The sequence below is a fragment of the Calidris pugnax genome, unplaced genomic scaffold (genome assembly GCF_001431845.1).
Source record: "Calidris pugnax isolate Ruff unplaced genomic scaffold, ASM143184v1 scaffold79, whole genome shotgun sequence".
Taxonomy (NCBI): domain Eukaryota; kingdom Metazoa; phylum Chordata; class Aves; order Charadriiformes; family Scolopacidae; genus Calidris; species Calidris pugnax.
This window is the reverse complement of record NW_015090817.1, coordinates 85955-106447: the sequence shown is the minus strand read 5'-3', so window position 1 is coordinate 106447 and position 20493 is coordinate 85955. Positions and strand designations below refer to the sequence as shown.

The 20493-nt window shown below is 45.5% G+C and overlaps 1 protein-coding gene across 1 annotated transcript in view; it reads right to left on the bottom strand.

Annotated features, from left to right (window-relative positions):
• Window positions 1-20493, bottom strand: part of DCC (DCC netrin 1 receptor) — a gene marked incomplete at its 5' end in the record, with an annotated part of 230009 nt that overhangs the window by 179202 nt on the left and 30314 nt on the right. The window contains one exon of the mRNA XM_014939750.1: window positions 1865-2021. Coding sequence (XP_014795236.1) covers window positions 1865-2021 — 157 coding nt within the window. The remainder of the gene's footprint in view (window positions 1-1864; window positions 2022-20493) is intronic.

Genomic DNA, 20493 nt, shown 5'->3' with positions numbered 1-20493 from the left:
AAAAAGCTGAGTTAGAACATGACTCCCCCAGTTGTATCTATAAACATAAGGAGATGAGAACTCCAGACCACTGTCCCATCTTCCTCACTCCGCTCCCATCATAGAACGGTCTACGTTGGAAGGGACTTTTCAGATCATCAAGTCCAACCATCAACCCAACACTGACATAAACCACCACTAACCCATGTCCCTCAGCACCACGTCTGCCCGGCTTTTAAATCCCTCCAGGGATGGGGACTCCACCACTGCCCTGGGCAGCCTCTTCCAAGGATTTACAACTCTTTGGGTGAAGAAACGGCTATGCAACACTGACCAAACCACCACTAACCCATGTCCCTCAGCACCACATCTGCCCGGCTTTTAAATCCCTCCAGGGATGGTGACTCCACCACTGCCCTGGGCAGCCTGTTCTAAGGATTTACAACTTTTTGAGTGAAGAAATGGCTATATGGCTATAAAAGAAAGCTGGACATTGTTGGAGATGAAGATGAGAAGCTTGTGAATGTCCAGGCAGGGGCAGGAAATGTTGCCTGAAAGACCAAGCCTTTTCCTATGAGGGATAAGCCCATGCTGAGGGAAAAGGGAGCTCAATTTTATAGAGTCACAGATGGAAATGTTGCCTGAAAGACCAAGCCTTTTCATACGAAGGATAAGCTCATACTGAGGCAAAAGGGAGCTCAATTTCATAGTCACAGAACACTTTGGGTTGGACAGGACCCTAAAGACCATCCAGTTCCAACCCCCGGCAGGGACACCTCCCACCACACCAGGTGGCTCCAAGCCCCCTCCAACCTGGCCTTGAAACCCTCCAGGGATGGGGCAGCCCCAGCTTCTCTGGGCAACCCAGGTCAGGCTCTCACCACCCTCACAGCAAAGAAGTTCTTCCCCACATCTCATCTCCATCTCCCCTCTTGGTAATTATGGGGTTCCACCTCCTTTAGCCCTCATGAAGCCAACACACGTCCGCTCATTTCTCAATTGGCTACAGGTTCCTACTGAAGTCCCCTCAGAAACTGAGCTACCACCAGCTGGGGAGCTGAAGTGCATCAGGAGTGCAGTGAAACACAGGCCAGGCCACTTCAAGTTTTTCATGACAGAGGAGAAAAAAACTCAGTTTTTTCTCCACAGGCCAGGCCACTTCAAGTTTTTCATGATGAAGAGGAGAAAAAACCCTAGTTTTTTCTGAGGCATAAAACCATTTATGAAGTTAGGAAAATAAAACCAACCCCAAGTAAATAGGCAGTACCTTCTGGAGTGTGAAATGACCGCATACGATGAGGAATCGCGCAAACATGGATCAATCTATAGTGCCATTATCACAAATGATCTATCTGCTGCGCGGCTCTAATCCACGTGGCCGACAAAGCCCAGGCCAGGACATTATATTTCCAATCACGTAAAATCTCCACAACCCCCTCCCTGGCTGTTTTTAAGGTCTCAAACCATTTGTGCTGCTCTAAAAGCCGTCCTTCTCTCCAGTTGATTAGGGCTCAACGTATTCACCTCCGCCGGAGATGCGAAGAACACTTGAGCTTGTGTCTTCAGAGGAAGATAAAAGGGAAAATATGGAGCTAACAATACTTTATTTTATGTTAGATGGCTGAGTAATAGCTGGAGGAGATAAGATCAGTAGACATCACTATCAACAAGAACAGTCCTTCACATCAAGACAATGAGCGCTGTTATGGAAACGTTGACGTGATGTCCACAAAAATACACCCAACAAAAGGCATTTTAGCTTCACACTTACCATGGGGAGAAGACCACAAGGTGGAGAACCATTTGCAAGACACTCGTAAAGACCTCAAGCCCTCTTAGGACCATTCCCCATCCGAAGAAGACCCATGGGATGTTTGACACCTACCTGTTGACGCCATCCCTGGAGAAGAAGACCGTGTACGTCTGGACGCTGCCTCTGGGTTCTGCGGGTGGGCGCCAGCTGAGACGGACAAATCGGCTGGAGACCAAAACAGGGACCACATCTCGGGGGGCAGAGGGGAGGACACTGGAACTTGGGACAGCTGGAGGGGAAGGAGAGGAGTCAGTCAGAGAGGCCGGTGGCCCGGGGGTGGAGGAACGGGTGGGAGGTGCCGTGGTGGCCACGGCTGAGACGTTGTGGAACAAAGGGCCAAGGAAACATGGAAGAAGCATGAATGAAGCAAAAGGGGGTGAAAAAGAGAGAGAAAAAAAAAAACTAACAGTAAAATCACAACTTAAAATACACCATCCTCTAAAATGAAGACCAACACTCAAAGCTCCAGTTGGCAACTTCCTTGAGATAATTGGGAATGATTTCTCATCTCAATGTGATACGTTCCTTCGTTGACTCTTATTTCACTAGTTTTGCCTCTTCTAACCTCATAAACAAGCAATAATTTACCACTCAAAGCCCACAAACCCACTGGTCTGGGAAGAGCAGAAACCAAGGAGGGTGCTCCAGCATGGGACTTGGTAGATCATTGCACCCAAGTGGGACACAATGAAAAGGGAAAACAGGGAGACTTAATATTAACACCACGGAGAAGTGTTTGGTCAACATGGAAAATCCAGAAATGGCTACAGCGCAGTTTCAAGCAGTAAAATTCATTTTAGAAGAGCATCTCTTTACCAAGTTCAAGGGTTTGGTTGCTGTCCACCAAGTCCACGTGAAAGCTGGCCCATCAACATAAATTAAAAGATAATATTTGTTTTTAAACCATAATTTAAGGGATCAGATGCCTCCTGATTCAGCACATACACCTGATGGAGCAGCCATCAGTCACTCAACCTTCTTGGGGGGAAAAAATGACGTAGAAGGTCCAATTTCAAGGGTGACACTAGCCCTGAAAACCAGGTTTTCACCGCTGGCATCCAACCAAAAAAGCCAATTTCCGTTTTTAATTACTGCAAATCTTTTTGGCCGGCCCCCGCGAACTGTATTAGTAGCGTTAATTTACTGTGAGCTCGTTAAGCGCGTTGTATTATCTAACCAGCCTATGAAGAACAGCTTTACGTACAACGCGTGACGTTGACTGAATGCCAGCTTAGCATCTTCTTCTATCGGCCCTAAATTACTATTAAAAGCCATTAATATCGCTATTATTAATAACAAATATTATCGCCTCTCGTTTATTGCCATCAATCCCAAGCCAGAGGGAATTAAGGAATTTCCCCAGTGGTGTTTCCAGAGTAATGATGTGTTGAAAGAAAATATTAAAAGCCCGAGTCTCGGCGCTTTCGGTTGCCGTGTCGGGCTCCGTTATTTGCCCTGGGATCACGCTCAGCGTCCTTAGTCACGGGCCACCGAGCTAAATAATGTGCAAACACCAGGCTAAAGTCTTAATTTTGTGTACATTTATATGACAACGACGTGACTGTTTCGCTTCATGGACAGAGCGAGGAGATTTGGGCTCCTGGTCTAGTCTATATGTTGTATTAAAAGCACATTGTCTTCTTCTGCGGCTGAAGGTAGGTGAACATCTGCAGGGAAGACCTGCAGGGCTTTTCTGGTTGAGTTCTGGTACTTAAATCTAACACAACAATTCAGAAACCTCCCTGTTATTAACTATTTTGGCACTTGAGGGTCTGTAGAGACTCCCAAAACCCTCTGGTTTGTGGTTCCTCCACCAAACATCCATCCTCCTGGTGGACACGTTGTCCAACCTGCCACCTCTCTGCCATCAAAACCCGTTGGGTGTTTAGAAACTGGTGTGCTGATGAGCCCCACGTGCAGACATGTACATTTGAGTGACTACGTATATATGGGTGTCTAAGGTCCATAGAGGATGGGTGACTACGTATATATGGGTGTCTAAGGTCCCCCCATAGAGGATGAGAACATAGAATCATAGAATGGTTGGAGTTGGAAAAGACCTTAAAGATCAAGTTCCAACTCCCCTGCCATGGACAGGGACACCTCCCACCAGACCAGGCTGGATGGGGCTTTGAGAAACCTGACCTTGAACGCTTTCAGCCACAACTTCCCTGGGCAACATCCACCCAATACACATGATGGAACCCAAAGATTTACTCAAACAACCCAACAGCGGCACCTACCTTTCAAGTATCTAACACCTGGAGGTGAATCCATACTCTTTGTGTCCTCATCCCCGTGGACACAGCGGGGTTGACCCTTTAGGATGAACTTATGAAAAATAACAGCGAAAAACTGAGGTGAAAAGCAGCAAGATCGGGACTGGAGCTCTGGTCCACCAAGAGTGGTTTTTTTCTCTGGCTTCCAGTAAATTCTGAAGAGCTTTCGCTGACAAAAGCAATTTGGCTGTCATTGTTGCCGGCACTGAAGAGCAAAACATATACGGTACAATAGGACAATATAGAGAGACATAGAACCTGAAATTATCCCAGCAAGAGATGGTTGAAATCCTTCAATCTTTCATATACGACGACGCGAGATCAATCCACCGCTGCTTAAACCGTCGGCGTCGGGGTCTGACAGGGGTTGATTTTAGCCTGATGTGCTTTAGATTAACTCTCTCTTGTGGTGACAGGAACCAACATCCCCCTCCCTACAAAGCCAGCATAAAACTGGGACTGGTGGGTTCATTTTCCAAGCAAAACAGATCCCATCGACCTCCAAACTCAACCCCCTCTGTTAGTTTTAATCCAGAATCAGCCGTAAGTTTTGGGACCGCGTTGTTAATTTACCAGCAGGACCCATCTTCGAACTCCTAAAGCGAAATTTTCTTCAAAAATATAAGCTTGATGGAGGTCTTCAGACCTACTTGTTCCCAGCCTGTGTTGTCACAGAATCATAGAATCACCCAGGCCAGAAGGGACCTCCAAAGGCCATCTAGTCCGACCCCCCCGCAGTCAGCAGGGACACCCCCAACTAGACCAGGTTGCCCAGGGCCTGCTCGAGCCTCTCCTTGAGTATCTCCAGGGAAGGGGCCTCAACCACCTCCCTGGGCAACCTGTTCCAGTGCTCCACCACCCTCACAGTGAAGAACCCTCTCCTCATCTCCAGTCTAAAGCTGTTCCCCTCCAGCTTGAAGCCATTGCCCCTCGTCCTGTCACTGCAGGCCTTTCTAAACAGGTTCTCCCCAACCTTCCTGTAGGCTCCCTTCAGGTACTGGAAGGCTGCTATTAGGTCTCCCCGGAGCCTCCTCTTCTCCAGGCTGAACAACGCCAGCTCCCTCAGCAAGTCCTCGGAGCAGAGGTGCTCCATCCCCCTGATCATCCTCGTGGCCCTCCTCTGGACCCTCTCCATCAGGTCCATGTCCTTCTTATGTTGAGGGCTCCAGACCTGCACGCAATACTCCAGGTGAGGTCTCACCAGAGCAGAGTAAAGTGGAAGAATCACCTCTCTGGACCTGGTCATGTTAAGACCAGTTATACACCAGGCACAAGATCAACAATTTATGGGATTTTAAACCAATTAAAGGCAAAACATCACGACTGACATCCCAGTTCACCACCGCTTCCCATACACAGCAATCATGGGCTGTTCATAACTGAAAATAACAGGAATATGAGACCTATCTCAAAAAGACAGGGGTTTTAAAATGTTTTTCTCTAGGTTGGCTTGGTTGTGGGGGGAGTTTTTTGGTTCTTTTTTAACATATATATTCATTTCTGCAGGCAGGTAGGGAGGAGAAGCTATTAGCCACATCTTTCTACCCTTTAAATGGTATTTTTAGAGACCAGGAAAAGCTTCTGTTCAATATACAAGAAGAGATGATGAAGGAATGAATGAAAAAAAACCAACACCAACCCTCGGAATTATATCCCATAAGGGATTTGGTATGGAGAAAATATAATATTGTTATTGCAGAGGTGGTAAAAGATGGCATGGGTTTATTTCTGAGCATCTCCTGGTAAAAGACAAGGGTACACATCCTCTTAAATCCAAGTTAGAAAACATCTCATGTTCTTACTTGATTGCTCAGAATATATATATATATATATGTATATACACATATATATGTACACACACACTGACTTCAGCACAGGTTTGGCCCCTCCATCCAAAAAATAATGAATTTTCTTTTTTTTTTCTTTTTTTTTTTACATATTTACCAGTTGACGGAACTCGAAAAAAAATAAATTAAAGAACGTTTAAGGAAAGAAGTTATACATTTGAGATGAAAACTAAGTTGAGAAGTCACTGTTATATATATATATATATATATATGTATATACACATATATATGTACACACACTGACTTCAGCACAGATTTGGCCCCTCCATCCAAAAAATAATGAATTTTCTTTTTTTTCTTTTTTTTTTACATATTTAAAAGTTGACAGAACTCAAAAAAAATAAATTAAAGAACGTTTAAGGAAAGAAGTTATACATTTGAGATGAAAACTAAGTTGAGAAGTCACTGTACATACAGAAAACGCTGGTTTTAGATGCCAGCAATAGAGATCTAAAAGCTCTGCTGGAATTCTGCGTTGAGGACCAAGTCCCGGGATGGATCAAAATGAATTTAACTTTTCTGCATTTAAAGCAACTCACATTTCCATGTTTTAGACTTGCATTTAATTCACAACGAACACTGAAACCTGTTCTGCACGTACCACCTGCCACACGCCCAAATGAAAAAATATACTCATTTTTCAGGGGGGATAAATTAATACAAAAGGAGATTGGACTATATGTAGGAGCTGCCTGTATCTCAGAGAAAGTGGTTCATCTTCACGACACTATCAATTTAATTTTTTTTTTTTTTAATTAGAACCTCACCTAGAGGAAGACCATTCAAGCAATTGCCACCGTTTTACACTTAAAGCCTGTTAAAATAAGAGCATCTCCTACAGGCTACCTGTGATTTTAAAATACTGTCAATTAGATAAGATTGGAAACTCGATACCATTTCAGCAAAAAAGGAGAAAACTATCACACTTTGAATCTTCCACCTCCTGCAAATCACACCTTCCCTAAATATCCCACACCCTCCGAGGCCAGAATGACATTTCGAGACATTAAATGAACATTTTCAGCCAAGACACTACCTTAAAATTATTTTTTTCATGCCTTGTAACAATTATTTCAATTCCTTGATTTTTTTTTTTAATATATAAAGATGAATTATCTATTTCAGTTTTGCAAATGTCACTAAATGCATTCAAACGTAAAAGGAACGTTCAAGGCTTTAACTTAAGCATTTCATTTCAGAAAAAAAAAAAGCCAAATGATGTTTTATTCCAGTTAAAATATAAACCTCCTGGATTAATTCAAATCTCTCCCTCCCTCCCCCTTGCAATATTTTCCTTGGCTTTAGTGCTTGGAATCGGGGAGCGTAGAGCATGAATTTCAAGTATGACATAAGAACATGATTCTCATCTCCAAATCCTCAGCGTTAAAAGGCAAAGCAATTTATATGGCATTTTAATTCCAGGAATAACATCAAATCGCTCCTTATTGTCTGGTGTTGCTCAGTAAAGCCCCAGCTTGGTCAATCCAGCCTTTTGCTACGCTCCTGCATTTGGAGAATTTAGCCTTTTTTTTAAATTATTTTTAATTCTAGTACCTTTTTGACCCATCTTACATCTTCCATAGAGGAAAGTGTGAAAGTGAGAAAAAAACACTGGGTGGAGGAATCTCTCTCACTCACGAGACGCCGCAAAGGAAGGATTTCCACTGTTCTTCCCCTAAAATATCCTTAAAAAAGATCTATAACAGATACCCCTCTTCTTAGTTTAGAAAATGCAAACATTTTCTTAATGGTCTTCAAAAAAAATACATCAATATTCACGTACTGTACGGAAAGAAAGAGAACAACTCAAAATGAAAATGAAATTTGGGGTGTAGAGCATGAGTTGCCTAATTTGACCATGTCCTGGCCATCACACAAATAGGAATTTGTAATTAGATTCAATTCGTAACGCATCGTTAATTGTTTCTAATTTAACACAGCAGCAGAGGAGCTGTAGTTTCACACAGGGCTACTTCAACACTGGAAGGTTCATTTTTGATGAACATCAAAATGAATATCCAAGCAACCCATGACTTCCATGATCCAGATACACCCATGAGGAGGTGGTGGCAATAAATGGGAGAGTTTTTCCTCCAGATGGAGGACAACAACCAAGGACAGAGGGTTTGTGCCACTCAAGAACCTGGTTTCAGTACGAGGAACGGCCTTTGACGTAGGGATGGAACCTGGAGACCATCTGTCTGGAGGCACCACCGATGTGAAGCCACCAAGAACACGCCTTGGGAGGGGAACTCAAGCAAAATCTCTGCATTTCACATGGGCCGTTAAAAAATTTCATCTGAAATTTCAGGACAAAATGACAGATTTTAACACCCATCCTCCATCCCACTTCTCAAACCCAACGCTAAGGTGCAGCGAGAAGACATTCCCTGGAAAACCCTGGGACAGGGATCCAGGAGCTCTCGTTGTCCCTCATTAAGCCATTCAATGGGTGAAATGGAGACACAAGAACCAAACGAAACGCAACGTTTTGGTCCCATCGTTAAATCATTAAATTTTGGTCTTGTTTCCAACAGCTGGGAGAGAAGCAGACGTTCTATCACAAGGGAAATATGAAATGGGTGTAATTCCTTGTCCCCAAAAAGCATCAGATTGGCCAAGTCACTGGTAGCTCCTTACTTAGAATCAACCAAAACGCTCTTTTCCACAAAATAAAGTCTTGATTATTTTTCTGGGGGCCCTTTTCATGCAATTTCCCATTATCATCACGCACTTCTCCAGGGGTTGTGTCCCCTCCAACCTGGCCTTGAACCCCTCCAGGGATGGGGCAGCCACAGCTTCTCTGGGCAACCTGGGCCAGGCTCTCACCACCCTCATCATATTCTTAAGGTCCTTGTTTTGAACTCAAGAATTTCTTCCTGAGATCATTTTTCTGACCCCTTCTCCCATCCCTGGTGTCCCAGAGGATGGAAATGCCATCAGCCCCACCGCTTTTGATGCCCTTGAGTACCACCTACCAAGAGGCAGCTGGTAGGGGAGCACTTCTTTGGTGCCAAGCCCATCCATCAAGCTGAAGAGATGGTCATTGAGTTCCCCTTGAAGCCTTTTGATCGTTATGAGTTTGATGAAAATCTGTTCTTGGGTGCAGTGTCCCCACTGATCATAGAATCATGGAATGGCTAGAGTTGGAAAGGAATTTAAGATCATCTAGTCCAACACCCTGCCCTGGGCAGGGACAACTCCCACCAGACCAGGTTGCTCCAAGCCCCCTCCAACCTGGCCTTGAACCCCCCCAGGGATGGGGCAGCCACAGCTTCTCTGGGCAACCTGGGCCAGGCTCTCACCACCCTCACACCAAAGAAGTTCTTCCCCACATCTCAGCTCCATCTCCCCTCTTTCAGTGTCAAACCCTTCCCCCTCATCCTACGGCTCCCCTCCCTGATCCAGAGTCCCTCCCCAGCTCTCCTGGAGCCCCTTGAGGGACTGGAAGGGGCCCTAAGGCCTCCCCGGAGCCTTCTCTTCTCCAGGATGAACCCCCCCAACTCTCTCAGCTTGTCCTCACAGCAGATGGACTCCAACCCTTGAAACATCTCCATGGCCTCCTCTGGACTCATTCCAACAAGTCCATGTCCTTCTGATGTTGGTGACCCCAGAACTGCATGAAACTCATTTTTTTTAATTTTTAAAGTCACCTAGAAATGAAACAAACTACTTTTGTGACGTTTCTTTAACGGCAGTGAATCTGAGCTATTTCTCTTTTCGTACCCGAGCTTGATTTTGGACACAGCTTGGGCAGGAGATCTCCAAGGGGAGACTCCAGACAGGGTTGGGAGGTGCACGTGAGAGACAGGCACATCTGTCTGCATATTCTAGTCCATTTCTTTCCTGTTACAGCTGAAAAAATTGCTCCTCACCTTCGCAAAGAAAAAAAAAAATAAAAATCAATGGTAAATACGGCCTTTCTGGCTGCTTCTATTAACGTAGCGAAGAGATGTTATTAATTAAATGGGAAAAAAAAATAAAAAATGAAAAAGACAATGAGCAAACCCACCGTTGATGAGCTCTCGTGTTCAGAGAAGCCTTTTCCTCTCCCCCCTCGGTGGCGCGAAGGCAGCGCCGGCGTCACGGCGCAGGTGACATCTGTCATCACCAATTAGTCACCGAGAAAAATGAGGGGGGGGGGGCGATGAGGGGCAATGGGTTGTTGATTGCAAGAAATTCAATCACCCGCAAACGGTCCCGGAGGAGACGCCGGTCAGTTAATCCCATCAACCAACCCCCCCCCCCCCAAAATGACAGCGAGGAAAAAGCTGAAATAAAATCAAGATATTTTTTCTTTTTAAAGCAGCCGAGGGACTGGGGAGGGCATTTCGTGGGCAAACACGAAATGTTCATGAAGGTAATAAAGCTGAATATTAGGTTTTTTGCTCTAGAAAAGAAAAATGAGAGGGAAAATTTTGAAAGCCCAACAAACGGAGATGTTCTCACTCTGACGAATAACCATTTTTTGGAGGAACGTTCTCTCAATGAAACCTTCCAAATTTTGACTTTGAAATGTATATTTTCATTTTTAATCCTAGCCCCCCCCCCCAAAACGACAGCAAGGAAAAAGCTGAAATAAAATCAAGATATTTTTTCTTTTTAAAGCAGCCAAGGGACTGGGGAGGGCATTTCGTGGGCAAACACGAAATGTTCATGAAGGTAATAAAGCTGAATATTAGGTTTTTTGCTCTAGAAAAGAAAAATGAGAGGGAAAATTTTGAAAGCCCAACAAACGGAGATGTTCTCACTCTGACGAATAACCATTTTTTGGAGGAACGTTCTCTCAATGAAACCTTCCAAATTTTGACTTTGAAATGTATATTTTCATTTTTAATCCTAGGATTCTATTTGACTCAACGCTGCACCCCCTTGTCCTCGTTTCTCAAAGCACCCCGAAACACCCTAAGCTTGGAGCACCCACCCAAGGGACCACAACACCTGAGGTTTGGGCTCTCTGATGTTGGGTGGACTTTTCAGGGAGCCACAACGTGTACTTAAAATGCCTGCTCACACCCAAGAGATGTCAGTCAAGACCCATCTCTGAATCTCTCTTTCACCTCACGTTCTATTCACAGCACGTAGAGCCGCAGAAGTCCAACTTTTAGCATCAATGAGACCTTCAAAGGTCTTCAATCAACTTCAATCAACATGCTCCTCAACACCCATAAGGTTTTCCTGGTGGACACACACGAGCCTCCAAGCCTTGAAATGGGCAACTCAAGAGAAGCTTCATCTCATGCAAACCTTGGTGGCTCTTCCAGGGACGGAGCCTCCTCCCCAAACCTGGCCTAGGCTCACAGAAGGATTTAAAAATTTCCTACTGCTTTTAGTATTTGCGACAAAACCCTTTGCTTTCAGAGGGTAAAAGCCTCATTGTGGCTTTTTAGGTCTCCTGATAAACTGCAAAAAACTGCCAACTGGTTTTGTTTACTGGGATCTGCCATGTCCTGGCCAGGTGAAGTCTATGGGAAGAGAAAGAGGGACTCATGAGATGCTTTATGGCCAACCACATTCATGTGTGAAGGACCAGTTTTGACCTGCACCATAAACCATCTACTGACAACACAGCACAAACCAGAGGTGGAAAATAAGAAAATGGCTGCATAATAAAGACATTTTTCACAAAATCACAGAATGCTATGGGGTTGGAAGGGACCTCTGGAGATCATCTCCTCCAACCCCCTCCCAAAGCTGGGCCACCCACAGCAGGTCCCACAAGGAACGTGTCCAGGTGGGGTTGGAATGTCTCCAGAGATGGAGACTCCACCACCTCTCTGGGCAACCTCTGCCAGGCCTCTGCCACCCTCAAAGTGAAGAAGTTCCTCCTCATGTTGAGATGGAACTCCTGATGTTCCAGTTCGTGCCCATTTCCTCTTGTCCTGTCCCTGGGCACCACCAAAAAAAGCCCGGCCCCATCCTCCTGACACCCACCTTTCAAGTATTTCTAGGCCTTGATCAGATCCCCCCTCACTCTTCTCTTCTCCACACTCAAAAGCCCCAAGTCCCTCAGCCTTTCCTCAGCAGAGAGATGCTCCAGGCCCCTCATCATCAGGGGCCCTCTGCTGTCCCCTCTCCAGCAGTTCCCTGTCCTTTTGGAACTGGAGAGCCCAGAACTGGACCCAGTGCTCCAGCTGGGGCCTCCCCAGGGCAGAGCAGAGGGGCAGGATGACCTCCCTCCACCTGCTGGTCACACTCTTCCTGATGCCCCCCAGGATACCAATGGCTTTCTTGGCCACCAGGGCCCATTGCTGGCCCATGGTCACCCTGTTGTCCACCAGGACTCCCTGGATTATAATCCCTGGATTATAGGTGTCCCGGGTTCATTTAACAGCTCTGCTAGATCTTCAGTGTACCACAGAAAGTCTCTCTTACACTGCTCCCAGCTTTTCCCATCTGCACAATAAAACAGTTATCCTTATTTTTCATTATTTTCTCATGACTTCAATCACAAGATACAGCAATTCCTTGGGCGGGAGAGAAAAAAAAGCTCCCAAATCACTTCCACGGTGGCTCCCGTCTCCGACTAAATCAATTCAGGAACGTGAAACGCTCAGATCTTCCAGAAATAAAAAATATCAAAAGACACCGATGAGGATCTAAAAGGTCTTTTTTTTTTTTTCCCCATCTGCAATTGCCCAGGTGCCACGACTGCTTTGCTCTCCCTACTGCTTTTTTTTTCCCTGACATCGGAATTACATCAATCCAGTCACTTTGAATTTCCTCCTCGGCCCATCATTTTATCCTACCGTGTAAAAACCGCCTGAAATAAACGCTACCGTCCAGCCTGAAAATCAACCAAGAGGAGAGAAACATCTGAGGCCAAATTTCCTGGAAAGCACAAAGAAGAGATTTTAAATAATCCCGACAGCTCTTGAAGGCTTTTTCTGAATTATATCATTATTTTTTTGTGCACCTTCAGCGAGACGTCGGGAGAGAAGCGCAGAGGAACAGGGTCAACCGTGAAACCAGCCAACATCTCACAGCTCCAGAAGCTCCACATCACAGAATCATGGGATGATATGGGGTTGGAAGGGACCTCTGGAGATCATCTCCTCCAACCCCCTGCCAAAGCAGGGCCACCCAGAGCAGGTCCCACAGGAACATGTCCAGGTGGGGTTTGAATGTCTCCAGAGAAGGAGACTCCACCACCTCTCTGGGCAGCCTCTGCCAGGGCTCTGCCACCCTCACACAAAAGAAGTTCCTCCTCATGTTCAGATGGAACTTCTTATGTTCAAGTTTGTGCCCGTTTCCTCTTGTCCTGTCCCTGGGCACCACTGAAAAAAGCCTGGCCCCATCCTCCTGACACCACACCTCATGGACTGACTCTGGTGGCCCTTCTCTACCCACCTTCCAGTTCTGAAGATCTTTGCTCTTCACCCTTTCTACGAGCATTTTAAATCGCCCAACTGATAACAAATAACTCAAAAGGAGAGGGAGGAAGGTGAGAAGCAGACAGATGGACACCCATATCACCCGTATTTCTTCAGCAGCCCAAGACGTCCCACAAGCCACCACCGAAAACCCCTGTTGGAGGGTGCCACATGCAATGGGACAGCACAAGACAGCTGGGTGGCAATCACCATGGTCTATCAGGTGGTGATCTATCACCACAGCTCCACTGGGATCTACCTCGGTGGCCATCAAAGCACCGGGAGGTCCAACTGGTCTGTCAGGAGCAAGAAGTCGGCAGCGAAAGAAGAGCAGCCTTAACAAAGAAGTGTTTAACGTAGAGGAAAGGAGACATTGACCCAGGATGAGAGAGTTGTGTGTGGTTTTTCTCCTCTCCCCAGAAATACCTGGTTTAATAAAACCCTTGAACCTTCAGCAGAGTAAGCAAAAAAAAAAAATAAAAATAAAAAATCAGCCAGGAGCTGGAAAACTTCCAGGTGCCCCGAGCGAGATGTTCATTGCGCGCCGAGGTATCTCCACGGTAGCACTTTTAAGAGAGAAAGATTTGCAGATACTTTGACCTTCTGCACTTTTAAAAAAGAAAGCCAATAATTTGTGGAGATGTAATTTTTTAAGAGTAAAAAGGTTCTCACAATCAGCAGATGACCCGGTCGTTACCTCCGAGGTAAAGAGACAGCTCAGCATCTCACGGTGCGTCTACCTTCAGGAGCTCATGAAAGGTTTATCTCTTAACTGCTGAGATAGACCTGGGGTTCTGCTCAGAGATAAATCAGCAAAAATCCATATAAACTCACTAGACTTGTCCTAATACACGTGCTATTTTAGGAAGACAAATACACTGAGCCCCCCCCTCCCAAGCCTGCCACCTCCCAATTCCACATCAGGCTGAAGGAGTCAAATGTCCAACTCTGGGGCCACCAACAGCAGAAGGACATGGACCTCTTGGAGAGGGTCCAGAGGAGACCATGGAGACGATCCATGGATGGCGCCCCTCTGCTGGGAGGGGAGGCTGAGAGAGCTGGGGGGTTCAGCCTGGAGAAGAGAAGGCCGTTGGGAAGACCTTAGAGCCCCTTTCAGTCCCTCAAGGGCTCCAGGAGAGATGGGGAGGGACTCTGGATCAGGGAGGGGAGCCACAGGATGAGGGGGAAGGGTTTGAGACTGAAAGAGGGGAGATGGAGATAAGAGGAAGAACTTCTTTGGTGTGAGGGTGGTGAGAGCCTGGCCCAGGTTGCCCAGAGAAGCTGGGGCTTCCCCAACCCTGCTCAAGGCCATGTTGGGGCTTTGGGCAACTTGGTCTGGTGGGAGTTGAGCCTGCCCAGGGCAGGGGATTGGACTAGATGATCTTAAATTCCCTTCCAAGTCTAGCCATTCCATGATTCTAGATCAGTGGGGACACTGCACCCAAGAACCGATTTTCATCAAACTCATAGTGATCAGAAGGCTTCAAGGGGAACTCAATGACCATCTCTTCAGCTTGATGGATGGGCTTGGCACCAAAGAAGTTCTCCCCTACCAGCTGCCTCCTGGGAGGTGGTGCTCAGGGGCATCAAAAGCGGTGGGGCTGATGGCATTTCCATCCTCTGGGACACCAGGGATGGGAGAAGGGGTCAGAAAAATGACCCCAGTGAAGATGACCACCTATCAGAAAGGACGCTTCATCGGTTACGCTGCTCCCAGAGCAACAGTTCCACAATATGAATAACCAAATAAGTAATTAAGAGGATTCCCAACCTGAGAGAATTAGTCAGCGGAGATGTTTGTGCCCTCTCCCTCCTAAAAATTATCTCCCCACTTAAACCAGTTTCAAAACCAGCAATCAGACGGGTTGAATGCTAATTCCGAGACCATTATCACGGTAGAAAGCACTGCAAAAAATAAAATAAAATAATAATAATACAGTAATATATCACTTATTTCTTAAGGGGAGGTGTTTTTTTTTTTTTTTTCCAGGATATTGAATTTACAGATAAAAGCAGCTGAACTAATCTAGACATTAATGAAACTCACTGGGCCCCCATTAGAAAAGCAGTTCCTCTGAGACAACAGGCAGGGTATTTATAGCGGCGGGTAGCGATACTAATAGTTTTTGTTAACATTATCTCCTTTGCCGTAGATTTCCCAAGAATTATACATAATAGAGGTAGTTAGGGGAGCGTCTTGAAAAAGCCCTGGCTTTCTGCCACGCTGGGTTCTCTCCTCAATCACCTGCAATTTCCAACCTTTTCCTCCCCTATTAGGGTGGTAATTTTGCAGCGCGGAACCGCCCACTGGTGTTTTTTCCAGAGGAAATAAACGGGGGATCTAATGGGAGAAATTGTTAAGTCAGTAAAAGGGGAAAAAAAAAATATGAAGCTGGTTTACTTTCTACAGGAGGCACTGAGTCAAAATCTCATCTGGACATAATTCTTCTCAACGATCACGCAGGGCGGCTGGAAAACAAGATTTTGGGTAAAAATACCCATTATCGAAGAAAAATCCCATTCCATGGGCACAGTAAGCGCATGGGATGTGCCAGGGAAGAAGACCTTGATGGCCTCCACGTGCACGAGGCTGATCCCTCGCTGAGAAACGCCAAATCCAACCCAAAACAGTTTACAAAAAGCACAAGTGGCAGAGAGAAGGTGGGCAGAAGACCCTCCAGTGAAGCTCCCATGTGGGACGGCACGGATGGCCACCAACAAGGAAAGAAGCAAAGGGTGATGGTCAACCATGACAGCACCTTCTGGGGAAGCTTGCCCTGGTCATAGCATCATACAATGGTTTGGGTTGGAAAGGACCTTAAAGACCAACCAGTTCCACCCCCCCCATCACAGGCAGGGACACCTCCCACCAGACCAGGTTGCTCCAAGACCCCTCCAACCTTGAATGGCTAACCTTGATGGCCTTGAACCCCTCCAAGGATGGGGCAGCCACAGGTTCTCTGGCCAACCTGGGCCAGGCTCTCACCACCCTCACACCAAAGAAGTTCTTTCCCAGATCTCATCTAAGAGGTCATCTAATCCAACCCTCCTGCCACGAACCATCTTCAACTAGATCAGGTTGCTCCCTCCAACCTGACCTGGAATGTTTCCAGAGATGTGGCACCTTCATCTAATGCTTCTCCCCAGGAGTCCCATTAAAGGCTGTTAGGCCAGGCTTCCATCTGAACAAGCCCCTCTGTTCTCCTGTACTCCCAAGTTGCATAAATAATCCATGAAAGACCTTAAAAGGATCAGAGCAGAAGAGAGATGAAGTTTGGGAGCTCAGGGGATTTCAGAAGGACTGGGAAGTGATGCTGAGATACTGAAGAGAATAGAAGAGATGGCAGAAAATCAAATAAAATCACTCTTTACACATAACTCTCCCTCTATAGTTTCCCTTATTTTAAAAAAAACACTCTAAAATGTACCCTTCACCGCTATAGTAAACATGTTGTGAATAATGAAAGCTACTGGATCCCTGCTTCTCTCAAAAATTTGGGGAGAGACGCTGCCCATGAGGCTGCTGAGATAGAGAATCACAGAATCGTAGTGGTTGGAAGGGACCTCAGAGATCATCGAGTCCAACCACAAAAAAAAAAAACAAACCCCAAAAAAACCCCACCACCTAAATACACAACAACCAACCAAAACCATCACCCACCCACACAACATCCCACCACAAACCAATAATCTCAGGCACCAGAGCATGCCCTGAAGAGCCATGTCTATACGTTTCTTAAATCCCTCCAGGGATGGTGACTCCACCACCTCCCTGGGCAGTCCGTTCCAATGCCTGACAACCCTTTCAGTAAAGAAATGTTTCCTAATATCCAACCTGAACTTCCCCTGGCTCATGTTCTGCCGACAGTCGTCCAATCGTATCTGGTGCCATGTGGATTTCCCTGAGGTCAAAAACCCCAAAATTTCTTTGGTGGCACCAGTTTCTGAGCCACTTGTTAATCGAATATGCCTTTTTATTTCTTTCAGTATTCTTGCCTGCAACTAAGGGTATTGCTGAAAAAATTATCTGTGCCCCTGATCCTTCAACCAGTTTCCCCAATGTCTTAAAGTCCTTTTTGATTGTTTTTAAGTTTACAGTATTGACCTCATCATTTTCCACCTGCATAACTACTAAGGGGTAGTAGTCACAGAATCACAGAATCTTAGTGGTTGGAAGGGACCTCTGAGATCATCGAGTCCAACCACAAAAAAAAACAAACAAACAAACAAACAAAAAACCAAAAAAACACACCACACCACCAAAAACACCGCACCCACCAACTAAACCCCACACTCAACACCTCGCCACAAACCAATAACCTTGGGCACTAGAGCATGCCCTGAAGAGCCATGTCTATACGTTTCTTAAATACCTCCAGGGATGGTGACTCCACCACCTCCCTGGGCAGGCTGTTCCAGGGCCTGACCACTCTCTCAGTAAAGTAATTCTTTCTAATATCTAATCTGAATCTCCCCTGCCCCAACTTCAGACCATTTCCTCTGGTCTTGTCGTTCGTCCTTTGGGAGAAGAGGCCAACACCTGCCTCTCTACACCCTCCTTTCAGGGAGTTGTAGAGGGCAATGAGGTCTCCCCTCAGCCTCCTCTTCTCCAAACTAAACATGCCCAGTTCCCTCAGCCTCTCCTCATAGCATACCTCCAGCACCTGATCAGTCCTGGGAAGCCAAGCAGTTTGACATATAATTTGAGTTTGCTACAGAGGGCTGGCTGCCATAAGCTCTGCCAACAGAATTCTTATCAACTTTGACAAATATTAATCCATAATTCAGTTTTTTTTTAGGACAGATCATTTATATTTTTATATTTTTTTTAAAGAAGTTGACAACACAATCCTCTTCCCCCAGCTCTGTTCCTGGGAGAAGAGCATCACAGCGCTTGGGGTTTCAAATCTTGCTTGCTTGGATAATGCTTTGAAATAAAATAGCATTTCTTAGCAGAAAAATTGGGAGGACTAAAGAAAGGATCCTGCCTTTTGAAATATTAAATGCAATTTTATTTTCAACTGCTCTGATTAGGAAGAAAGACAAAAAAAAAAAGAAGCAGCTGCTGTGGAGTTTTTTTAAAGAAGTTGACAACACAATCCTCTTCCCCCAGCTCTGTTCCTGGGAGAAGAGCATCACAGCGCTTGGGGTTTCAAATCTTGCTTGCTTGGATAATGCTTTGAAATAAAATAGCATTTCTTAGCAGAAAAATTGGGAGGACTAAAGAAAGGATCCTGCCTTTTGAAATATTAAATGCAATTTTATTTTCAACTGCTCTGATTAGGAAGAAAGACAAAAAAAAAAAGAAGCAGCTGCTGTGGCTGAGGTTACGGTTCCTCATCATATAAGAAGACAAACTTAAAGCGAGTTTATAATTGTCAGGGAGCTTTAAATAATTGAACAGTGAGACACAGCATGGGAGGGTGTGTTTTCATTGTGTAATAACGTCTCCGGATTCATTATTCAGAATAATTATCATTATTAGTCTTGCAAGTTTGATACTGTTGCCTTTGAAAATTACAAGAGCGATCGTACGAGGGAAGAGAATTTCGAGTAACGCAGTTAATTTGCTTTTAGTTTATTACATTCCCCTGCGTTACGTTTGTTACCAGAGGGAATAGTCCTCTAACGTGCAAAAAGCAGAGAAAACAAACTCCTTCATAAAATCAAAATTAAGTCCTCTACAGCTCAGTTGAAAATCATCCCGTTTGGTACAACGTGGCATCTCTTTGCCCTGAAATCAAGGGCAAATTTCTTGTTTTGTTTTTTTTTTTCCCCAAGGTACAAAGCAGCCCCATCTAAATCTATAAAGAATTAAAAATTACAGTGAAACATTTGATGTCGGAGGGATGAATTACGACACCCTTATTCATCCTGAACCCTGCTTAGGCTGCCAGTGCTTTGATATCACCGGGGCTCTCCGCGCTCTCCGTTATTATTCCGAGCCAGCCAGAAGTGGTTTTTCCTCTCTCGCGAAGAAATTGGAGATAAAAGAGACAGAGGGAGACACGTTTCTGCATTCGGATGAGCCCAAGAGCTTTAGAGGTTTTTTCAAGGAGAAAGGGAGAAGGTGGGAGAATCCCTCCTAGAACCAGCCTCCCTCAACCCCACCGGAACGAGCATCCTACCTCGGAAAGGGACGACTCGGGGGCTCTACCAACGTTAACGGCGAAACCGGAACCAGAGAGACACCAGCAGAGAAGGAAAAACACCTGAACACCCTCTTAATAATATAAAAATATTATAAATATAACAGGAAAAGCAGAAACAAAGCAACGGAACGAAGCACCATGAAGTTGGCTGGGGAAGAACCGAGTTGGTCAGGGAAGAACCAAGTTGACTGGGGAAGAACCAAGTTGGTTGAGGAAGAACCAAGTTGGCTGGGGAAGAACCAAGCTGGTTGGGGAAGAACAAAGTTGGTCGGGGAAGAACCAAGCTGGTTGGGGAAGAACCGAGTTGGTCGGGGGAAGAACCGAGTTGGTCAAGGAAGAACCAAGTTGGCTGGGGAAGAACCAAGCTGGCTGGGGAAGAACAAAGTTGGTCGGGGAAGAACCAAGCTGGTTGGGGAAGAACCGAGTTGGTCGGGGGAAGAACCGAGTTGGTCAGGGAAGAACCAAGTTGGCTGGGGAAGAACCAAGTTGGCTGGGGAAGAACTTTTTCAATTGAGGGATTTCAAGCTGCGGTTGAGATGCCAGAAAAAAAATCCCATTTTTTTTTCCCCCACAGCAAAGATGATTCACCAAAAATATAAACAATCACTGACCCCATCAACAGAGTTATTTTCCAGCTTTTTTGCCGATGGAAAAACGGAACTAAGTATTTCCCCGGCGGCGCTTCTTCTCTTCAGCCCAAGCTGCGAGGGCTGGAAGCCAAAGCATCAATATTTGCACCACCAAATTCCTGAATCTCTCCGAATAAATCACTTCCACAGGGCAAACTGGGGAAAAAACCAGTTGTCCGAGACATCCAGGCACTTACAGAGATTTAACCTCATCTTCAAATTTTAAACTCAGTGGGAAACTTCACTCTTCGCTGGATGCTCAGCGAAATACGGAGGAAAACTGTCTATTTTTTTTTTCATTTCCCTCATCTTTCTGCAAGCTTCGTGATTTAAAATGGAAATTCTCTGCCTGAATGACTAAGGGAATAATGGAGTTTTCTTCATCGAAAGATTTCACAGTTCTGAAAACAGATTTTTTTTT